The sequence below is a fragment of the Limulus polyphemus genome, unplaced genomic scaffold, assembly GCF_000517525.1.
Source record: "Limulus polyphemus unplaced genomic scaffold, Limulus_polyphemus-2.1.2 Scaffold1330, whole genome shotgun sequence".
NCBI lineage: Eukaryota > Metazoa > Arthropoda > Merostomata > Xiphosura > Limulidae > Limulus > Limulus polyphemus.
Genome location: NW_013666940.1, coordinates 265,803 through 285,867, shown reverse-complemented (window position 1 = coordinate 285,867; position 20,065 = coordinate 265,803). Strand labels below are relative to the sequence as shown.

At 33.3% G+C, this 20,065-nt stretch overlaps 1 protein-coding gene and 1 long non-coding RNA gene across 2 annotated transcripts in view; one reads left to right on the top strand and one right to left on the bottom strand.

Moving 5' to 3' along the window:
- LOC106463126 (zinc finger CCCH domain-containing protein 4-like) overlaps positions 1-14,532 on the top strand; it is an 18,741-nt gene extending 4,209 nt beyond the window's left edge. Inside the window, exons 3-9 of the mRNA XM_013923102.2 lie at positions 2,370-2,652; positions 2,975-3,086; positions 7,139-7,248; positions 7,822-8,099; positions 8,919-9,184; positions 9,476-9,948; positions 11,113-14,532. Coding sequence (XP_013778556.1) covers positions 2,370-2,652; positions 2,975-3,086; positions 7,139-7,248; positions 7,822-8,099; positions 8,919-9,184; positions 9,476-9,948; positions 11,113-12,837 — 3,247 coding nt within the window. The 3' untranslated portion in view covers positions 12,838-14,532. The remainder of the gene's footprint in view (positions 1-2,369; positions 2,653-2,974; positions 3,087-7,138; positions 7,249-7,821; positions 8,100-8,918; positions 9,185-9,475; positions 9,949-11,112) is intronic.
- Positions 14,533-19,447: 4,915 nt separating this feature from the next.
- The window catches only part of LOC111086693, a 4,871-nt gene continuing 4,253 nt past the window's right edge, over positions 19,448-20,065 (bottom strand). Inside the window, exon 3 of the long non-coding RNA XR_002611422.1 lies at positions 19,448-19,586. This is a non-coding gene — a long non-coding RNA (uncharacterized LOC111086693). The remainder of the gene's footprint in view (positions 19,587-20,065) is intronic.

Below are 20,065 nucleotides of genomic sequence, written 5' to 3'. Positions count from 1 at the left end.
ATATATATATATATATACATATTGTATAATAATTGAAATGTGACTGTATTTTGCAAAATACTAGTCTATTGAAATGCAGCCAAGACAAGTTACTTTGCACAGACCAAAGGTCAGTTTTATGTTATTTGATATGGTAACATGAGTGCACGTGAGCAGCATAATTGTAACTTCTGTATTGTTAGCCAGGCATGGCTGAAAGGTCAATTTACTAAAAATAATAAATATATATGAATGTATAATGATGAGGTTTAAGCTATTTAGTCTAAACATTTATGATTTCGTGTCATAACTTATGTTCATTCTAGAATGAAAGAGGTATAATTTATATTTATTTCCTAATTTTTTATGGTGGTTGCAAGATAGGTCAAATCTACCAAACCCTTAGAGATTCATTACTGAAAATAACGGATAAAATATAAAGTTTTTTCTTAAGAAACATTTGATTATAAAGATTTCGCATGTGAAAGTCAAAATTTTCCAATGCATAAAACTATTTCTAATCTTAAAATGAATATTACTTTGCTTGATAGATAGACAACATGTGAAAAAAAAACAGACATGAGAAAAACATTGCTTTATAAACCCTAAGACTTAATAAAAAAATTTGGTATTTTGTGTATGAAAGCATTGTAATGTTTACTGATAATCTGCCACATTTAGTTAATATTTGCTTACTAATTTAAAAGCTATAGCATGAAAACTATAACAAGCACAAAATGGTTAAGGGGTCGGTCCCAGGGACCTAGCCCGTACGGAAAGAGTTAATGTCACAAGTGAGGTACCTCAGGGATCAGTCTTAGGACCTTTGCTCTTTTTGATTTACATTGATGGTATAGCTGAAGGAATGGTCAATTACTTAAATTTGCAGATGATATTAAGGTCTTGGGTGTTGCTAGCTGTAAAGAGGATGCTGCTGATTTACAAGAGGATTTAGATCATTTAGTGAGTTGGGCAGATGGGTTTTAATTATAATAAATGCAAGATAATGCATATGCGTTATCATAATTTGAATTATATGTATAATTTGGATGGGAATAACCGTAACAGTGCTGTGAAGGAAAGGGATCTTGGTGTAATAGTTGATCAGTCTCTAAAGCCATCCAAGCAGTGTACTGTTGCTAGTGGTAGGGCAAATAGGATTTAAGGTTGTATCTACAGAAATATTGAATACAAGTCTAAAGAGGTTATAATTTAATTGGTTGGGCCACATTTGGAATATTGGGTTCCTTACCTTAGGAAAGACATTGAATTGTTGTAAAGGGTTCAGAGAAGGGTTACTAGAATGGTGCCTGGGATGTAGGGGTTGTCATACGAGAAGAGGTAGAAATCTTTGAAATTGTTTTCTCTTGAAAAAAGAAAAGTTGGGCGGGGGGGTCTAATTGAGGTGTTTAAGATTATAAAGGTAATTGATAGTGTTGATGCATCATTATTTTTCATACTTAACAGCAAGAATAGTAGAACTAGGGGACACAAATATATATAAAGTTTGTCAGGGTAGGAGTCATCTTCAGATAAAACATTTTTATTTTTCTAACAGGGTGGTTGGCCTTTGGAATGGGTTGCCTTTGAATATTGTTGAAGCAGTAAATTTAAATGAGTTTAAGAGAAAGCTTCATAAGTATAGGAATGATAAGGGCTGGCTTTAAAGAATTTTTTTAATTATTTTAATTTAGTTTAGAGGATGGAACAGCCAAGATGGACCAGTAGGTCCCATGTTGTTCCAATATGATATGTTTCTGCAATTTGTTAATAAGCCCATGAAATCTTTTGTTTACTCACTACTTGAAATTGTGCCTGTTAATATTGCCACCAGAAAGGTGGTCAGATGCAGAACATGAGCTGTCAGCTGAGCAATCTTATTTATGATGTTATGGTGTGTAAATATTGTAGAATTAATCAGCAAGTAGTTTATTGACCCAATAACACTTTTCAGTTCTGTTTTTTGTTCTCCTTTTATGACTTTCTGTTTGAGGTGTCATACAACTTTCTTCAGTGGACTACTTTAAGTAATAAAACCCAGTACCAGAAAACTTTTTCATTCATTGGGTTTTTACTTCCACAGATAAATCAGGTTATTTTTTTTTATACCCATACATGGAAGTTTCATTTATGATGCAGAAATAAAGTAATTTCACCTGGATAAAGTTATTTTGCTCACAAAATGGTGTAGAAACATTTGAATAGTTTTTGATGCTCTTGGCCTTGTTGTAATACTTTAACAGTTTGTTTTTGCATTATAATTGATCAAAAATTCCATCAGTCTAACATTATTGGTTAGTGTGTTTTCAGGAAGTGTAGTATGAATTGTGAAAATAATATTACTTTTTAATATCTGTATTAGTATGTAATTTATTACTTTTTAATCACAGGTCACCCTATCAATCTCCAAGCCCTTTCACAGATTACTCATGTAATGAAGAATCGGACAATCCTAATGAAAGAATTTCCAAGTCTCATCATAATCCCAGTCATAGTCAATGCAAAAGTGTAAAGAGGCACCTTATGTCTGAAAGAGGAAGAAGAAAGAGAAAGGCAAATGGTTTTCGAGGTGGTCCAGATAATAAAAAGTCAAAAAAAGGAAAGAAAGTTAAAGTTAAAAGAGAGAATTGGAAGCAACTTTGCAAATTTTATATGGAGGGAAAATGTCATAAGGTAAAAATAAAAAAATTATTTCATGAAATTATGCTAATTCCCTGCATACAATCATATCTGAAAATGGTAATAAATATTATGAACTGCTTTTCAAGATAAATTTAGATTAACACCATAGTTTTTGACAGAAAATTGCAAGTTTATTTGAAGGTCAACAAAGAATTATGTACATGTGAAAATTGCTTATCCCGATGTTTCCATCAGATTTCAGATGGTGTATGTGATTGGTCTTTCTTAAAGAAATTTGTAGATTTATAAACAAGAACATAAGTATCAATCTGTAAGCTGTTCACTAAGTGAAATTCACTTTGTTTTTCCCTAGGGGGCTGATTGTCCATACCTTCATGACCTTACTCCACCTAAGAAGAAGGAATTGTGCAAGTTTTATATACATGGGTTTTGTGCCAAAGGAGAAAAATGTCTGTACATGCACAATATCCTTTAAGATAGAAAATGGCATATTTGTAGTTTGCAATGATAAATATGCTAGTATTTCAAGATAGTTCTGTATGTAGATACATCAGCTGTTTCAATGGGAGTTACCTATTTTAGATTATTTGTGCTTAAATTAATTTAAGATATTATGAAACATTGATATAATTTAAAACAGTTCCAGAGTTTTACTTTTATTGTAAACCCTTTACTTTTCATTTAGTAAATCATTAGCTCTTTAATAATTAAAATTAGTTATAAACTTCAATAATTAATTTATATCAGCCAGTTAATGTTTGTGCAAAACTTCAGCTACATCAGAATTCAAACATGTTATCAGTAACAAACTGTTATTGTATTGTTTTGTAAGTTTTTCAAGTTGTTAAGAATAAGGTTGTACATAAATTTATTAGGAATTGAAAACTTAAAAATATTAATTGCCAACTTTATATGTTTATTTTCTTGCCACAACCTGTTAACTCTTCAGATAAAAGAATGAGAAACATACAGTGGTTATTGCAACTGTGATCTTTCAATATCTATAACTGCATAATTATAGTCTCAAATTAACACACTTCAAAAAGTGTGCATGTTATGACCTTTAAGAGAGTTACATACAAAATTTAATTAAATGTACTTTATTATTATTGTATATGAATAAATTTGACATCAAAACATAGTTAATAGATCAAATTTTAATGTTATATAAGTTCTTAGTTTTATAGAGAAATATTTAAAAAATCAAATCCAAAATCTCCCCTAATATGAGAATTGTAACATTTGTTCTCTAGGTCTCTCTAATTTATTTACCAACCATTTGAGAAGTATGGAATTTAATGTAAATTACTTATTATAGTATAGATATTGCTCAGGTTAAGCACAATTTTTAGTCTTCAATCATTTGTTTATGGGGCTCCCCAGTGGCACAGTGGTATGTCTGCGGAATTACAACGCTAAAATCAGGGTTTGGATACCCGTGGTGGGCAGAGCACAAATAGCCCATTGTGTAGCTTTGTGCTGAAATAAAAACAAACATTTGTTTATGGACCCATGAACTAGAAAATCACACCCACTTGTCATGTCTACTTGATATATCCTCTCTTTCACAAATTGCCAATAGTTTTCTGTGACATTCTGTACTGTATTCTTTGTAACCAATAGAAAGCCAAAAATTTTAATATTTCAGATGACATATGTTGTTTTCTGTACAGAGTACTGTCTTCCTTTCCTTCAGTTTGAAATTTTTAAAAGCTGTTATTGCATAGTTAGAAAGCCAGATAAATTATGATAATTATAGGACATTGTTTTCTTTGTGCATGTTACTGTTCTGTTTTCTTAGGCACATTAAGTAATTAAATAAAATTTAGTATACTAATGCTATTAGTATTAAAAAAAAAAAAGGCCTAACTTTCATTGACAGTTGACAGCAAAATAAGAGGACACAAGTATATACCATATTTCTCATTTTTCATGTATATTTTTTATTTATTATTATTATAAAAGTAATTAAAATTAAACATTAGAAACTTGTTAATTAGATTAGGCAAGATAATGAAAAATAATAATTTCTTCACAAAGTGACGTTGAAAAGTTAAGCTTGTAGATTTCTGAAAGTTATTTAATATTATTGTTATAATTTGGGTTAAATAACACAATAATAACTAGATACAATAAGATTAATAAATAAAAGTAAGACAGTCAAAGTTTTCAGTTAGTTTTAGGGGGTGTGAATTATTATTACAACGTGTTAACTTAAAATAAGCTTAGTATGTTTAATGGTACTTTAGGCTTAAGTATATTTGCACTTACTGGTAAGTTGTAAAACAGGATAAATACATTAAATAAATGCAATCTAAAAATTATTTTATTGTCTCTTGCTATTCTAGAATTAATGTGTTTATTTGAACTTAGATCCATCAGTTTAAATTCAGCTTATAGATATAGGTAGGTTGTAATATAAATCAGGCTAAAGTAAATATGTTTTATTAATGTTACATATATCGTTCTAATAAAATATTAAGTTCTATATAATTAAAGATAAACTTTATTACTTTATTGTGAAGAAAAAGTAGTGATAAAAGAATTATAATTGGTTCTTAAATGTTAGGCTTAACAGTAACAGTTTTAACAATAGGCTACTGGTATTTGGTATTGAGTATTTATTTTCAGGCTATAAGTATAAATACAATGGTGAAGTCTAGTGTAGGAGTTAAGCATTCACAGTTTGTTAAATGTAATGGGTGCAATGAATGGGTTTTATTTAGAAAATCGGGACAGTTGTACTTTTAAGGAAGCTAGTAATGAAGGTGTGCAATTTTTATGTAGATTTTGTAGGTTGGAGGAGAAGTTAGAGGCAATTATGACTAAAGTAGATGCAATAAATAAAGAGAAGTTTAGATTGTGGGAAATGGTAGCAGAATTTCAGGAGGAGCTTAAGCTGTTACATGCAAGGGATACATCAGCTAACACTGACTTTCAGGAAGTTAGAAAGAGTACTGTTAGGACTAAAAGTAGTGAATTTAGTTATAATGAGCCTATTCTGTTGAGCAACAAATTTCAGCCCTTAGCTTCTGCAGATGAGGAACTATTGGAGGGAAGGAAAACAAAAGGGTCAGAGGAGGATGTGGATGATAAGGAGGTTATAGTTGTAGGTGATTCCTTGATAAGGCATGTGGATAGGATAGTCTGTGGGGTAAATAGGAAGAAAATAATCAGATTATGCTACCCAGGGGCACAGGTGGAGGATATAACTGATAGAGCAAGAGATATAATAAGGGGGTGTTAGCAGAAATGCAGTTATTGTAGTGCATGTAGGGGCTAATAATGTATGGAAAGGTAGGTCAGAATAGCTAATTAATAAGTACAAGGGGTTGATAAAGGCATCTAAAGAAAATGTCCATAACTTAATTTTATCAGGGATACTGCCCAGAATAATTAATTGTGGGGATGAAGTTATAAGTAGGTCACTAGGGCTAAATGCTAGGCTTATGTTAGTATGTAAGGATGAGCAGATTGGCTGGTTGGAGTTGTGGGATCGGTTCAGTGGAATAAGGGAGCTTTTTGCAATGGATGGTTTACATTTAAATAGAGTAGGGGCTGGTTTATTTGCTGAGGCTATTAACTCAGCTGTAAGGAAAGTTTTAAACTAGGGTTAGACAGTGGTGAGGGCCAGGAAAAACTGAATGTATAAAGAATAAGAGGCAGAGAAAAGTTTAGCATACAAAAAGAGTATAGAAGTAGTTATAAGGATAGGCTTAATTGTTACTATTGTTAATGGTAGAAGTATAAGAAATAAAATAGATTAATTTGTAGGAATGGGGGATTTTGATATAATGGGAATAACTGAAACATGGTTAAACGTAGATGATTTTGATGACAGAACTTTTTTTTTTTAAATACAGGTTACCTTATTATAGGGGGGTGGCTTTATATGTAAAATGCAAGTTACATCCTGTTGAAGTTGAGGATATCAAAGAGATTGAATCTATTTGGGTTTCTATTAGAGGATATAAAGGGAAAAGGCTTTGTGGGAATTTCTTACAGACCACCAAATGATACTGATGGAATTAGTGAGAAACTTTACTATGAGATTAAGATTTCAGCTGTTAATGAAGTCATAATTATGGGTGATTTTAATTTCAGAAAAGGACTGGCTTTGACTTTTTATTTTATTATTTTAATTTAGTTTAAAGGATGAAACATCTGAGATGGACCAATAGGCCCCATGTTATCCCAAAACGTTATGTTATGTTATAATTCAATACTTGGGCTACATGTGTAACAAGTGATTTACAACTTGCATGGTAGGGTTATTAGTTAGACACAGTTCAATTTACTATACTCAAAGCTTAAACTTTCTATAAAATCATCATATTCCTCCATTGACAATATAATGTGCAACAGTTTTGCAGACACATTTTGATTAAATTATATTAATTGGTACAAAAGCTGTGACATGCTTTTGGTGCTAACAAAGTTATAATTAAAACTTGTACATATTATATATTTTTAGTAACTTGTTATATCTTACTTTTTTTCCTTAATAACATATTACAGGAATTTCCATGCAAGTTTTTTCACACAGGTGCTAAGTGCTATGCAGAAAACAACTGTATTTTTTCACATGATCCATTAACCGATGAGACCAAAAGAATCCTAGATAAAGTGAGTCATTTTTACTTTATATAAAGTTTATCACTTAGAGTTTCCATTACTTGATTGGTCATCCATCGATTCATATTGCTGTTGTTGTTTCACATATACTCCATTTTGCCTTAACAATATTTGTATGGTTATTTACTGCCCATTTATGAAATTGTGGACACAATCTTACATTTTTATTTTACCATTGTCTTATTACTCTATAATAAAGAACCTGATTTTTAGCATTACTGTGCTGAGCATAACAAGAGTAGTATCTCCTTAAACTGCCCTACCTTTGAGACATACATTAAATATAGTTGTCCTTTAGCATTATTTTCTTTTTGGCTCATCAATAACTCAGAAGCTAGTAACTTTTTACAATATATTCATATATTAAAACATTCACATAAGTATGGAGATTTGTTAGTCCAAAGTTTAAAGCAAATAAATGATTTTTCTACAGTTCTGTTGAACATTATATTGCAATACACAGGAACACATTTTCAAATTGACCAGCTCCAAAACAAGCTAGTGTAATTATCTATAAAAAGTATTTGAAATGCATCTTGTGTGATTTATTTTTTCTTTATCTAGTATTTGGAGGGTACAAGAGTGGATGAAGATGACAGAGGTGATGTAGGTGGAGATGTCATGAGAGTGAAAGGTTCTGAAAGAGGTCACTCTCCCTTAAAAAAACGTCCAAGTCTGCTAGGATCCCCTCCTCGCCATATTAAAGAACAGGCAGAAAGTTGGAGACAAGAGGTCCAGCAGCAACAGCTTCAGCATAGGCTGAAGAACCAGATGCTTCAGCAGCAACGACAACAGTTTTCTAATGGTGGTATTCTGAGCCCTCCTCAGAATTCTCGTGAGAGGTAATACAAAACTTTATTGAAACCTGTATTTCATTATTTATGGCAGTACTGAAAATATTTTGAGATACAAGTGAGGGAAATTGCCTTAAATAAGCATAGCTTCCTTTCCTTCAGAGCATTTAAATGAAATACGGAAACAGGGCATTGGGCATTTACCAAAATTCAGCAAATAAAAGCTTCCCATTAAGATTTGTACATAAATTCATTCATGTTTTTTATTTGGTACTAAAGCATAAATTGCATTGTATCCAATGAGGTGTCATGTGTGTTTTGATTTGGCTCTTACCTGTATGTCATGAATATATCTTTTAAAACTGGGACTATGTGTGTATGTCACAGAGATTGTATAGATGCTATAATAATAATCCCAAGAAAAGCTTATGGATAATCATAAAAAAAACAAATTTTTTTTAACTTATCCTTTATTTTTACTCAAAATAGCTCAAAAAAAGCCCTTTAAAAACACAAAATTGAAGGTAAACTTCTATTGTTAGCCAAAAACATTGACACAATATTTTTGATAGTGTAGTCATGATATCAACATAATTATCTTAGAATACGTGTAGAAATATGATGATTTTGCAGCATTATTTATCAGAACTTTCATGATAAAGTCTCTGTCATAACACGGAGTAATGTATTTCTTCGTGGGAATTTTACAAATTGGTAGAGAAACTAACATTTATTTTCATTCAAATATAGATTATATATATTGTGAAATCACAAGTCTATATTTTTGGAAAGAGGAATCTTAAAAAAAATCTAGTCTTTGCAATGACCCATTGGGAATCCTTTAATTATATTATTATACATTTTCAGGCTCAATTTCTACACAGATACATTACAGTCTCCAAAAAAATCTAGCCGTGTTATGCAAGCCACATCTGGTACAATTCCACCACTTGGAAAATCTTCTGGGCTTCTAAAACTCCCTTCCAGTATGTCACCAAGCCAGGAACCAGAAGAAGCTGCTAAGTTTGACCATTGTACTTCATCTGGTTATCAATCTAAAATCTCTTCCACAGGCTGGTTCAATCAAGACCAGAACTATTCTGTTCATGATCTGTCAGAAAAAGAGAAAGAAGGTGATTATGAAATCAGGAAAATTGAAACAAAAGATAAATTTTTTAATCCTTTTAGTCTTAAATTTCTTATGACCAAAGTTGTTTTGTAAAAACCAACTTATACTCTAGGTTTTAACTCTGTGTTGTTATCATTTATTATATTGATTAGATTACTATAATAGCACTAAGAAAAATTATAAAATCAGACATGGTATTTGGAAATATATATTTTGAAGAATAATTTGCAGTGAGATGATTTGTAGAAGTAAGTTTGGGATATTTTGGTAAGAAGACATTGTATTTTTGTTTTAGATTCTCAGTTGAGCTGTAATCATGAGCCTCGTGATTCTGAAAGAAGTTTATCAAAATACAATAATGAAACATCAAAACATAAGGAGCAAGATGGAGTTAAAGAACAAATCAAGGAAGGAAGCCCTGCATATAATACAGAAGAAGAAGAAGAAACATCTATGGGTCCACTCTCTGCTTCTCCTCCTTCAGACACCAATAATTCACAAGGAGCCAACAATTTAATCTGTATTCCTACCCATTTGCCTCGGCGTCAAAAACAACTTTTTCTGCGTATTCAGCAACAACAAAAAGAAGTAGGGGAAAATGGTGCAGAAGCCTCTGAAGAGCAGGATTCAAAGCCTGGGGAGGAGAAGTTAGATGAAGAAGAAGAACAAGAAAAGGCAGAAGGAAAAAGTGCTGAGTGGGATAGCAGTGACGAAGATGATACAGAGGATCAACCTTTAACTGCGGTGTTGAAGAAACTACAACAAATGGCATGTATTAGTTTTATTTTTTTTGTGATTACGGAAAATGTTTCTAGTTAGACAATTCTTCCCTTAATGTTCTGAGCCAATTAGTAATAAAGTTTATGTTGTTCTCCAGTGATTTTAAGACTTGTAGTTGAAGTTGTAACTTAAATGTTTTGTGACATTTACATATAACATGATAATGTGTAATATAGAATTGTACAGGCTGATGCTCTGCATCTTTTCACTTTGATAATGAAATGAACAAAGTTTCATTACACATAAGTTACCAGATGAATGTACTTCACCTTGCAGCAATGTCCTGTACAACTGACCTAAAATCTTTTCGTGAAATAGTTGTAATACAGTAACTTTTAAAATATTATACTGAATAAATAAATAACATTTCATAGAATCTTTTGTCATCCAGCCCACCTGAAGAGTTTTGATATTGAATGAAAAACTTATTGAGTAGTGACTTGTGGGAGACAAAAGATAGATCTGAAATACTATTTTTACACACTTCTGACTTTGGGCTGTAATGAACAACTTAAGAGAAAGTGAAAAAAAATGAAACATCTGCAATTAACTTGTTGTTAGTATAGTAACTTAAATACACCATTTCAGCATTGTAAAAAATATTAGGAACTTAAAACCAAACATTTTTGTTTAAATGGTAGCTTCTGGTGAATACTTAAGAAAATATAGAACACTTTTTTTTGTCCCATACAAATTTATCATATATATGTATATATAAATATTCATTAGACAACAGTCCACATAAAAAATTACTTTTTAAAAAAGTTTTTAGTCCGTTAAATTTAACTTGTTTTCAAATTCATGTAACAAGTTGAGACATAATTATAAGAATCTGCTTCTATTCCCCAGTTGTCAACAGTTCTTAAAAGAAAAAAAAGTAAATAACACAATCAATTTTTATTAGCTGTAACTCTATCAGCATTATATTATTAAGGACAAAATTTGAATTTTGTTAAACATGTTTGATTTGTTATTTTTTGTTGTTGTTTTAACCGTTACTAAATTATGTGAAAGTTAAGCTTATTACCTAGTATAGAAAACAAAGAACTAATTACATTTGTACTTGTTTATCAGATTTCACCCTCAAAACAAGAAATGTAAGCAAATTTTGTGGAGGGGTATAATATTTGATTACATTTGTTTGTTTTACAGCCTCCTCCAAAACCTCAACTTCAGGTAAAAGAAAGTCCAGCAACAAATCAACCTACTATCAATATAGCTAAAATGTTAAGTGCAATAAGGCAGCAGGCAAATCTTAGTTCTTCACCAGCAGTAGTCCAAGCTTTCAACCAACAGCCAGAATTTTGGCAAAATATACTTGCAGGTACAGCTCCTGTTCCAGGTGCTACATCATCAAGTGCATTACCCAACCCTGTTCAGACAGTTGTGGAAAACAGTGAGAAAAGTACAGTTGGACCTCTGAGCAAAGATCAAAGAATTCAAGAAGTGCAAGAAGCAGTTCCTTCTCGAGATCCACGAGTTGGGCAGCCACATAAGGATCCTCGGATGCAGTTTCGTGATCCAAGATTTAGTATTGGTGTTTCAACTCGAGATCCTCGTTTAGGAGAAGGTGTAACAGTAACTCAGCCAGTGAGTAATGCATCCTTCAGCTCAAGTGAGCCTCTTGTTTCAACCCACAGCATAATTAATAGCACATACAGAAGTAGCACAAGTGAAAAGAACAAAAATGTAGCAAAGAATGCTCATTACAAACTTCACCCTGTTTCAAAGTCTCATCCAAATTATGTTACATATGTTATTGCAGGAAATGGTGATCCAAAACTTTTCAATGACCCACGTGTTAGGAAGCACTTGACAGAAGTTCCTCCTCCGTCTCATCTTCAGGCATCTTTGCCAACTCAAACATCTTTGTTAGGAAAATTTCCTGAAAGTTTCAATAACTTTATGTCTAGAGAATTGAGGACACAAACTGAAGTTCAGTCTAGCTTGCCACCACTCCCTAATCTTGTAAACCCTACTCTTTCAGCTGAAGTGGAACTCTCAGAACCAACTGAAAATAAACCTATAACAACAAAGCCTGTAGATCCACGACTAACAAAAGGTGTAGCAGCAGTATCCAGTGATCCACGACTACATCAGAACACCACTAACGGATTAATACCACCACATGTACCTTCCATTCTTAATCAGAGTTGGTTGGTTGATAATTTACCAAACTCTTCTGTTTGCCACCTGCCTCGCTCAATAACAGATCCAAGACTTGCTAAACTTCATCAAACAGGTCGAGCTGGGCTCCCTCTCAAGCAGTTGGGAGTAAAGCAAGGTACAGTACCTCAGCAACTTGGTCAGAAAGTAGCTATGCCACAAATTTCATGTAATACTGTGTCAAATGGAAGTGGAGGGAGTGTCTTTAGTGTTTCAAATTTACCTTCTAAACCTACAGTAGATTTTGCAGCGGATCCAAGACTTAAACTTAACGAGACCACAGATTGTAATTCCTCAGCTCTGCATCAGGAAAATTCCAAGAGGTCAGATAATACAAGTGAGAAAAAGAAACCATCTCAACTTAACAGAAATATAAGTATGGAGTATTCTTCCCCACTCAATCTATATAATGATCAAAGTGCTGGCAGTTCTGGAAACAACAGTTATAATCGTAGGCTTAATGTGCGACAAGCAGCTCAAACTTTAACAACATCAAGTGAAATGGCCAACATTAAACCTTCCATTTCAACATTTTCTGATCCTAGGACACAAGTAGTACAGGATACTTCACTGGCAAGAACTGAAAGTCCTGGTTGTTCCTCAGTAATTTTTGTCCCTGAAGATCACCTTTCACCTGAAGATAGTGGGCAGCATGCATCATTAAAAGAAGTATTCAAAACCTTTGATCCAACTGTTTCTCCTTTCTGTTAGTGGATATTTTTACACCAAGGAAAGAATTGTTATATGACAGGTGCACATCAATCGTATTGAGAGTTTTTGAAAATGGAAATAGTCAGTAATGTGACTTAATGGTGGTGTACTCCACATTATCTGTGTTCATGAATCTTTCCAAGGACTCTTTGCTCACATTTGAATGAATAAATAAAAGTTGGTAATATTTCATTGACTGTATCTGCAAATTGTTTTTGGTTTGTGATGCAACTTGTAAGGAGTATTTTGTAAATTGTTAGTATGTACATATTCTAAAGAAATTCCTTTTTTTCTATGTTATTTGATTTCTTGAATGTCATTCTACTCTAGCATTGGTTTTTGACTTGCATAGTTTTTTTTTTTCTTATACATATGCAGTTACGGTTAATTCATAAAGAAACCTAACAATAATTCTTGTGCATTAGACTTAACTTAATTCCAAACTGTGAACCTTAGTAATTGTATTCTTGGGTTTCTTTAGTACCTTCCAGTGTTGTCTTTACAAACGAATCAAATGTTATAACTGCATTGCATGTATTCTCTCTCCCATTATGCATAACAGATAAAGAAATAGTTGTATGGTTTTTGTTCTCTTTTAAGTTTGAATTTACATAAGTATTACTAAAGAAAGTATCAAGATATGTTGAGTATGAACTGAATTCTTTACTTTTTATGTTAAATAAAAATCATCACTAAATTAAAGCTTGTAAAACTTAGTTAACAAAACACTACTTACAACATCAGAATATGTTGTTGTTGTTTTTTGGTTACTTAAGTAGAATTATCTACTTTCATGTTTCTTTTTTTTTGTTTACTGTTCACAAGGTTCCCATCTGTGATATTTTGATTTTGATAATTTGTAAGTGTTTCATCAATGTGAATTACTTATTTAGGAAACCCAAAAATGTGTCAGGAGAGAAGTTTTCTTCATAATATAATGCAGTATATCACATGAATCTCAAAGCCTGATCTTTAAAAGAAAAATACTTATCTATATACAGAATAATGTATGCTGTAAACCCTTTGTGTCAAATACACATATACTACCATCTAAACTTGTCCAATGTTAGTAACTTCTATATATGATACATATGATGCTTCCTGACTTAATATTACATGAAATTTTACATTGGTTTTTAACAGGGACTCGTTTAGGAAAATTACTTGTTTGATCAAGTATTTGACAAATTAACTCTTGATAACATATATTAAGTCCGTGAGAGAATAACCTGGTAAAATGGAGTTGGAATATTTCGGCAGGCTTCATTTATTAATATTCCAATCTCAATTTGAAACGTTTTCTTTTTTTAATCTATAATTTTTGTGTGAACAAAAATCCTCTAAAAGAATTCATTCAACTAAAACTGTCAGCCCTATGGTCAAAGTTAATTTTAACATTGTGTATGCTTAAATTAATCTGCATTAATTACGTGCAGAGTTTAAGTCGATAAAATACCGTGAATAAGAAAATGTACAAGTATAGTATATTTTGTGTTAACTAATTCATTATGACCAGAACGTCTAACAGGAAGGATGATTGTTAAGTTGTAAAGTTTGAATTACAAATGATTGTGGTATAAAGATGACAACTTAGAAGTGCTGGTACTAAGATCATCATTGTTATGTATATGTGTGGAGCCAAGCTATTTATAAAGAATGTGTAGAGTATAAATAAAACTGTTGAAGTTAACAATACTATAGTGATAATGAGTTAGACTATAAATACACTTGTATTCGCCGTTTAGTGACCTTATACTACAATAAGCGTGGTCGAAAATGTCTTAAATGAACAGATAGATCTGGAGGAAAATGTATAGTGAAAATCCCATGGGCTGGTAGAATACGTCATAAGTTGTAACAGTGGTAACAACGGTGATTGTCTTCTTGGTATCAAATAATGATTTACTATCTTGAACTAGTGCCAGCTAGACGTCTTAGAAAGAACAGATTGGGTACACAAAAGTATTACTAGCTTCGTAACTACTTATTTTAATTATTCATCTAAGGGAATTTCTCAAGTTGTCACATGTAACACATTTGTATTTGGCATGCTAAAATCCGAAATTGTGACTTAATCTTTCAATCATAAAGCGAAACACCACTGACAGAAAACTGTAGACCCCACACAAGTATTTAAACTGTTAAGAGTAAATTCATTAGCTTGAATCATTCACTGGGAATTTTTATAACTTCATTGAATATACCTTTACCATATTACTTGTTTCCTTGCTCCCGACCATGTTAATTGGAGGAGAAGACGTCTTGAGCTCACGTGTTAAACTATTGTTACAAGATAAATAAAATATTGGGAATTTAAAAACCTGCAAATAGAGATAGTTAAAAAATTAAGGTAACAAGGCTGGAGGTACTGTAGACAAATTTACTCAAACCACAAACCCCTAGAATTACATTTCGTGGAGTCAAAATAGGGATTTGTAATTTGAGTAAATAATGTCTACGGTATTTCCAGCCTTATTACCCTTTTTTTTTTTTTTTACAATCCCTATTTGCTGGTTTTAAATAACCTTTTTTATTTATCATCTTTGCTGAATTTTTTTATGTTCAATTAATTATCAAAGGGTTAAACATATCTAGTGGCTAGCTGATATGGTTCGTGATCATTACTGTAGCTGTTGACTATTTGATCGCATTAGTTCGAGATGTAAAATGTTAAGCTGCAACAGGAGATTTGTTTGAGAATATAGTGAGCATTTATAGTTTCTGTGTAACTTAATTTTCTATATATAATGCATAGCAATGGGCAAATATATGCCTAGACTAAGACGCAATCCCCACCAAGCGCGTATAAAATGTTAAACAGTAGAAAAGCAGCCTTTTCAAATAAAACATATACGTTAGAATTTAAACAAACATAAAAACTTGTGAATGGTGAAGTTGACACGCCTTTGTATTTAAACTAATGCTGATAGAGCTTTTCTAGGGATGTTTACATACATAATTACTCTGCGAGAAATGTGGGGAAAAAGTGCAAAACAGCACCATAACTATTTAAGTGAATTTAATGGTAAGACTACATAACACATTTGTTACTAAAGTATGACCCAGTATCGCGTTTAAATTTTATTTAAAACTTTTTCAGGAAAAGTTATACTGACATAGTTTTTTTGAGAGTTGTTTCGGTGCAGAAAAATCTATGGTCAATATGTATTGTAATTGTAGAAACTATAAACATCTAGCTCCCCAGTGGCACAGCGGTATGTCTGCGGACTTACAACGCTAGAAACCGGTGGGCAGAGCACAAGTATCCCATTGTGTATCTGATTAGGTTTATTTTTAGTGTAAATTCACAAGCAAGAGCGTGTATTTTTTCCCTCTAATATCTTAATGAACAACACCCTAGTATTAAATTTACATGTGAAATAGAATCTAACACTACCATTTTTAGACGTACTTCCGATTATCATAAAAAAAACATTCGATAGCGTCTTCACCCAATTTAATATTATCACATTATCTTACAAACGTAATTTAGTAACATAACCTGCTTAACAGAGCCCAACCTATGTTATAGTTTTCTCACTGTATTCCGAAATCTCTTTTATTCAGGTTAACCTTAAATGCAATAGCTATCCTTAACAAATTTTGGAAAGTCACATCAGAAATTCTAAGTAGTAAGTTTGTTAATAATACGAAAATACCAACCGCTTCTAAATACCGCCCCCCCCCCCCATTGGCACAGCGGTATGTCAATTATAAATGCCCTGTCTACTTCTGTATATTAATATTGTTACGTCTCCGTTCGTTAGTTAATTTTCCGTTAAAACTCTTACCGATAGAAGTTTTTTCTTAAATAAAACTGGTTTATTCTTTCCGAATACAACTTTACGATACACTTAATTTCAACAGTCGCTCTATAACAAACGCTATAACTTGCAACGAACGTCTCACGTGCCCAACAATATTCTGTCCGCAAACATTCAATTACTCGTTACCTTGCGTTGCTTCCTGGCCGGTCTTATATATACAAGACTACCCCAATCTAGTAGTCTCCCGACATTTCAAGAAGGAAGTGGCGTGATACAAGCGTCACGTGACCTGCGTTGTCGTAACAATATCTTGGTAAACAGCTTTATTACCAGAAGCACATTTGTTATTTATACATATAAGAAATTTCCCTCCAGTTGATATGAAAATAAATTTCAAACTCACTTTCCGTTAAAAAAACCTCTTTTTCGCTAATAAGGACGAAAAACCACCCCTCATTATTCAAAGCTCATATATTTATACGCTTGTGTGAACTGTAAGGCTTCATACATTGAAAAAACGTTATCTCAAAGTAAAACTTAATACTCACGTAGAACGATCGAGAGAAAGTGGTACATCACTAAACAATTCTTGGCCCTTCACAATACGCCGACATAGTAAAACTACAAGACATACAATCTCTCTCTCTCTCTCAAACTTTACAATCTTAATAACAGCTTAATCACAAACAGAACTCTTGATAAAAGAAATTTTATGTATTAAACAACATCAACTTTCACTAAACAACACACCGTCTTCTTTTGGTTATATTTCGGTGTCTATACCTTAACTTGTGTCACTTATATGTGCTCCAAATTGGTATTCTTTTGGTGCAGTTATCTTCATTGTCTTCGATGGATGACAATTTTACTAAATTAGATAATCTTTTGCTTTAACTCACTTCAATATTGTTGTTAAGCGTATAATGATAGTGTATGGTTATCTCATTATTTCTCGCGATCAAAACGTTATTTTGCAAAATAAACTTAGTTGAATTAAAGAACTGTTGTTTTACACCTGATGATGGTCTAAGTAGGTCGAAACATTGTACGTTATTATTGATGATTAATACATAATAAAATGTTTAACTTTATTTTCGCCACCTGAATTAGTTTTTATCATGTGATCTACGAACGACAGCTTTTTTTGTCATCGTTATCAAATTCAGTGCTTTCCTAATCATCATTGAGTAACAGTAACGTTTCCGCATATTGTAGGCGTAAGGTAAAGGACCGCTTCACTTGATAGCCTAACGTTAGTAAATATTACTTACAAAACATTAAATCTTTGATTTGTTTGAATTCGATTTGAATTTTCAGTTTCGAAAAGAAACGTGAAACTTACCTCAATACTCCCAACTTTCACAGATTATATTTTAAATATCTAACTGGAGCACACTTGACAATTATTTAGTATATACTGTTACGTCTCTTAATTTTACAGGACGTATATTATTTCGTACTGGTCTCCGTCTCATTGGCATCTGCTTCACGTGGGGGTCATCTGCTCCATCAGGAAATGTCCCATTATCGGTAACAGTTACATCAGTGGTAGTAACTTCATTAACGGCTTCACTGTGTCCCTTCTCAAAACCGGGTAGAGTTTCTTCTTCAACAATGGCTTTTTCAGGTGACATGTCTTCAGCAGCGTCATTTGTTCTGTTGTTCATTTTGTTCCAACTGAAATGTTCTGGACCGTGATAATGCCAAAGCCTGTTGGCATGCACCACCTTTAGCTTACCTCGCCGACCACATTTTATTCGGAAAGTCACGTCTGAGAGACGATCCACTATGTCACATGGGCCTTCCCATGGAGAAGACAACTTAGGAGACTTCCCTTTGGTCTTCCTGGGATTATACAACCACACCTTGTCTCCTGCTTCAAAGCTGACTTCAGTAGATCTCTTATCATAAGATAGCTTCATGGAATCAGCAAACGTTTTCAAGTTTGAATGCACTTGATGATGAATATCATCCATCCTTTCAGATAACACTTTCACGAACTCTGACACATTTTCAGGCAACTCTTCATAAGGTGGACATCATGTTATCAGATCCACTGGCAACCGAAGTACCCGACCAAACATCAGCTTTGCTGGAGTGTATCCAGTGGCTTCATGCTCTACTTTTCTATAGGCCATCAACAGTGGAGGGAGCAAGACATTCCAGTCATCTTGGCGGCTATTATAAAACTTTGCCAATTCCTGTCCAAGTGTCCAATTGTACTTTTCTACCATCCCATCAGACTGTGGGTGAAGTGGCATTGTCCTGGTTTTTCGGATGCCAAACAACTTGCAGCATTCATGGAACACAGCTGATTCAAAGTTACAGCCTTGATCAGAATGCAGTTCGTATGGCATACCAAACCTGAAGAAAAAAACACTAATAGCCGAAGCTACAGTTGTAGCTTCCTGATTTGGTATTGCCTCAGGCCACTTGGTGAAATAATCCATCACCACACAAATGTACTTGATTCCAGCACGAGTTTGGGGCAAAGGACCAGCAATGTCAATGGCTATTCTTACTACTGGTGTGCCAACTTGATATAACTTCATTGGAGCATGTCCCTTATGCTTGGGTCCCCTTTTAGCACAACATATACTGCAGGTCCTGCACCATTCTTCCACATCTTGTTTCATACCTATCCAGTAAAATCTCTTGCCGTAGGTGACTCAATGTCTTCCTAACTCCAAGATGTCCTCCTGTTAAACTATCATGGGATTGATGCAGCACAACTTCCCGTAACTTTCTTGGTATAACTGTTTGCCACATCACTTTCCCATCTCCGGAGAAGAATACCATCTTCAAGCTTCAACTGGTCCCATTGTGCCCAATAGTTCTTTGTCACAGGGCTTAAGCTAGACACCTTCTCCCAAGCAGGGTGCAAAACACTTGCTTGTAGAAAATCAATTATTGGCTTCAAATCTTGGTCTTTCTCCAATTCTGCTTGAATATCTCTACTTGGTTCCACTTCACCATCATCAACTCCTTCAGTCACTTTGACTTCAGCTTGATGGCACCTGGTTAGTCCAACCTCCCTTTTAACACTTACTGGAATTTTACCTTTTTTTTCCCAAACGTCATTTTATCATAGTTAACTACACACTTCCTCGGTAGTAAGTAGTCCAACCCTAATATGCATGAGTCTTCAATGTCAGCCAACTATACTTTGTGTTTGTCCTTTATGCCCATGAGCTCAATAGTTACTCACACCGGTTCCCAACAACCTTGCATAATGTCCTGTCACACCACAGAGCTTCTGTATGGCTTCTGGTACTCCTTTGTGATCTAGGCCCATAAGACATAGTGGATCGTCTCTCAGACGTGACTTTCCGAATAAAATGTGGTCGGCGAGGTAAGCTGTAGGTGGTACTTGCCAATAGGCTTTGGCGTTATCACAGTCAAGGACATTTCAGTTGGAACGAAGTGAACAACGGAACAAATGACGCTGCTGAAGACGTGTC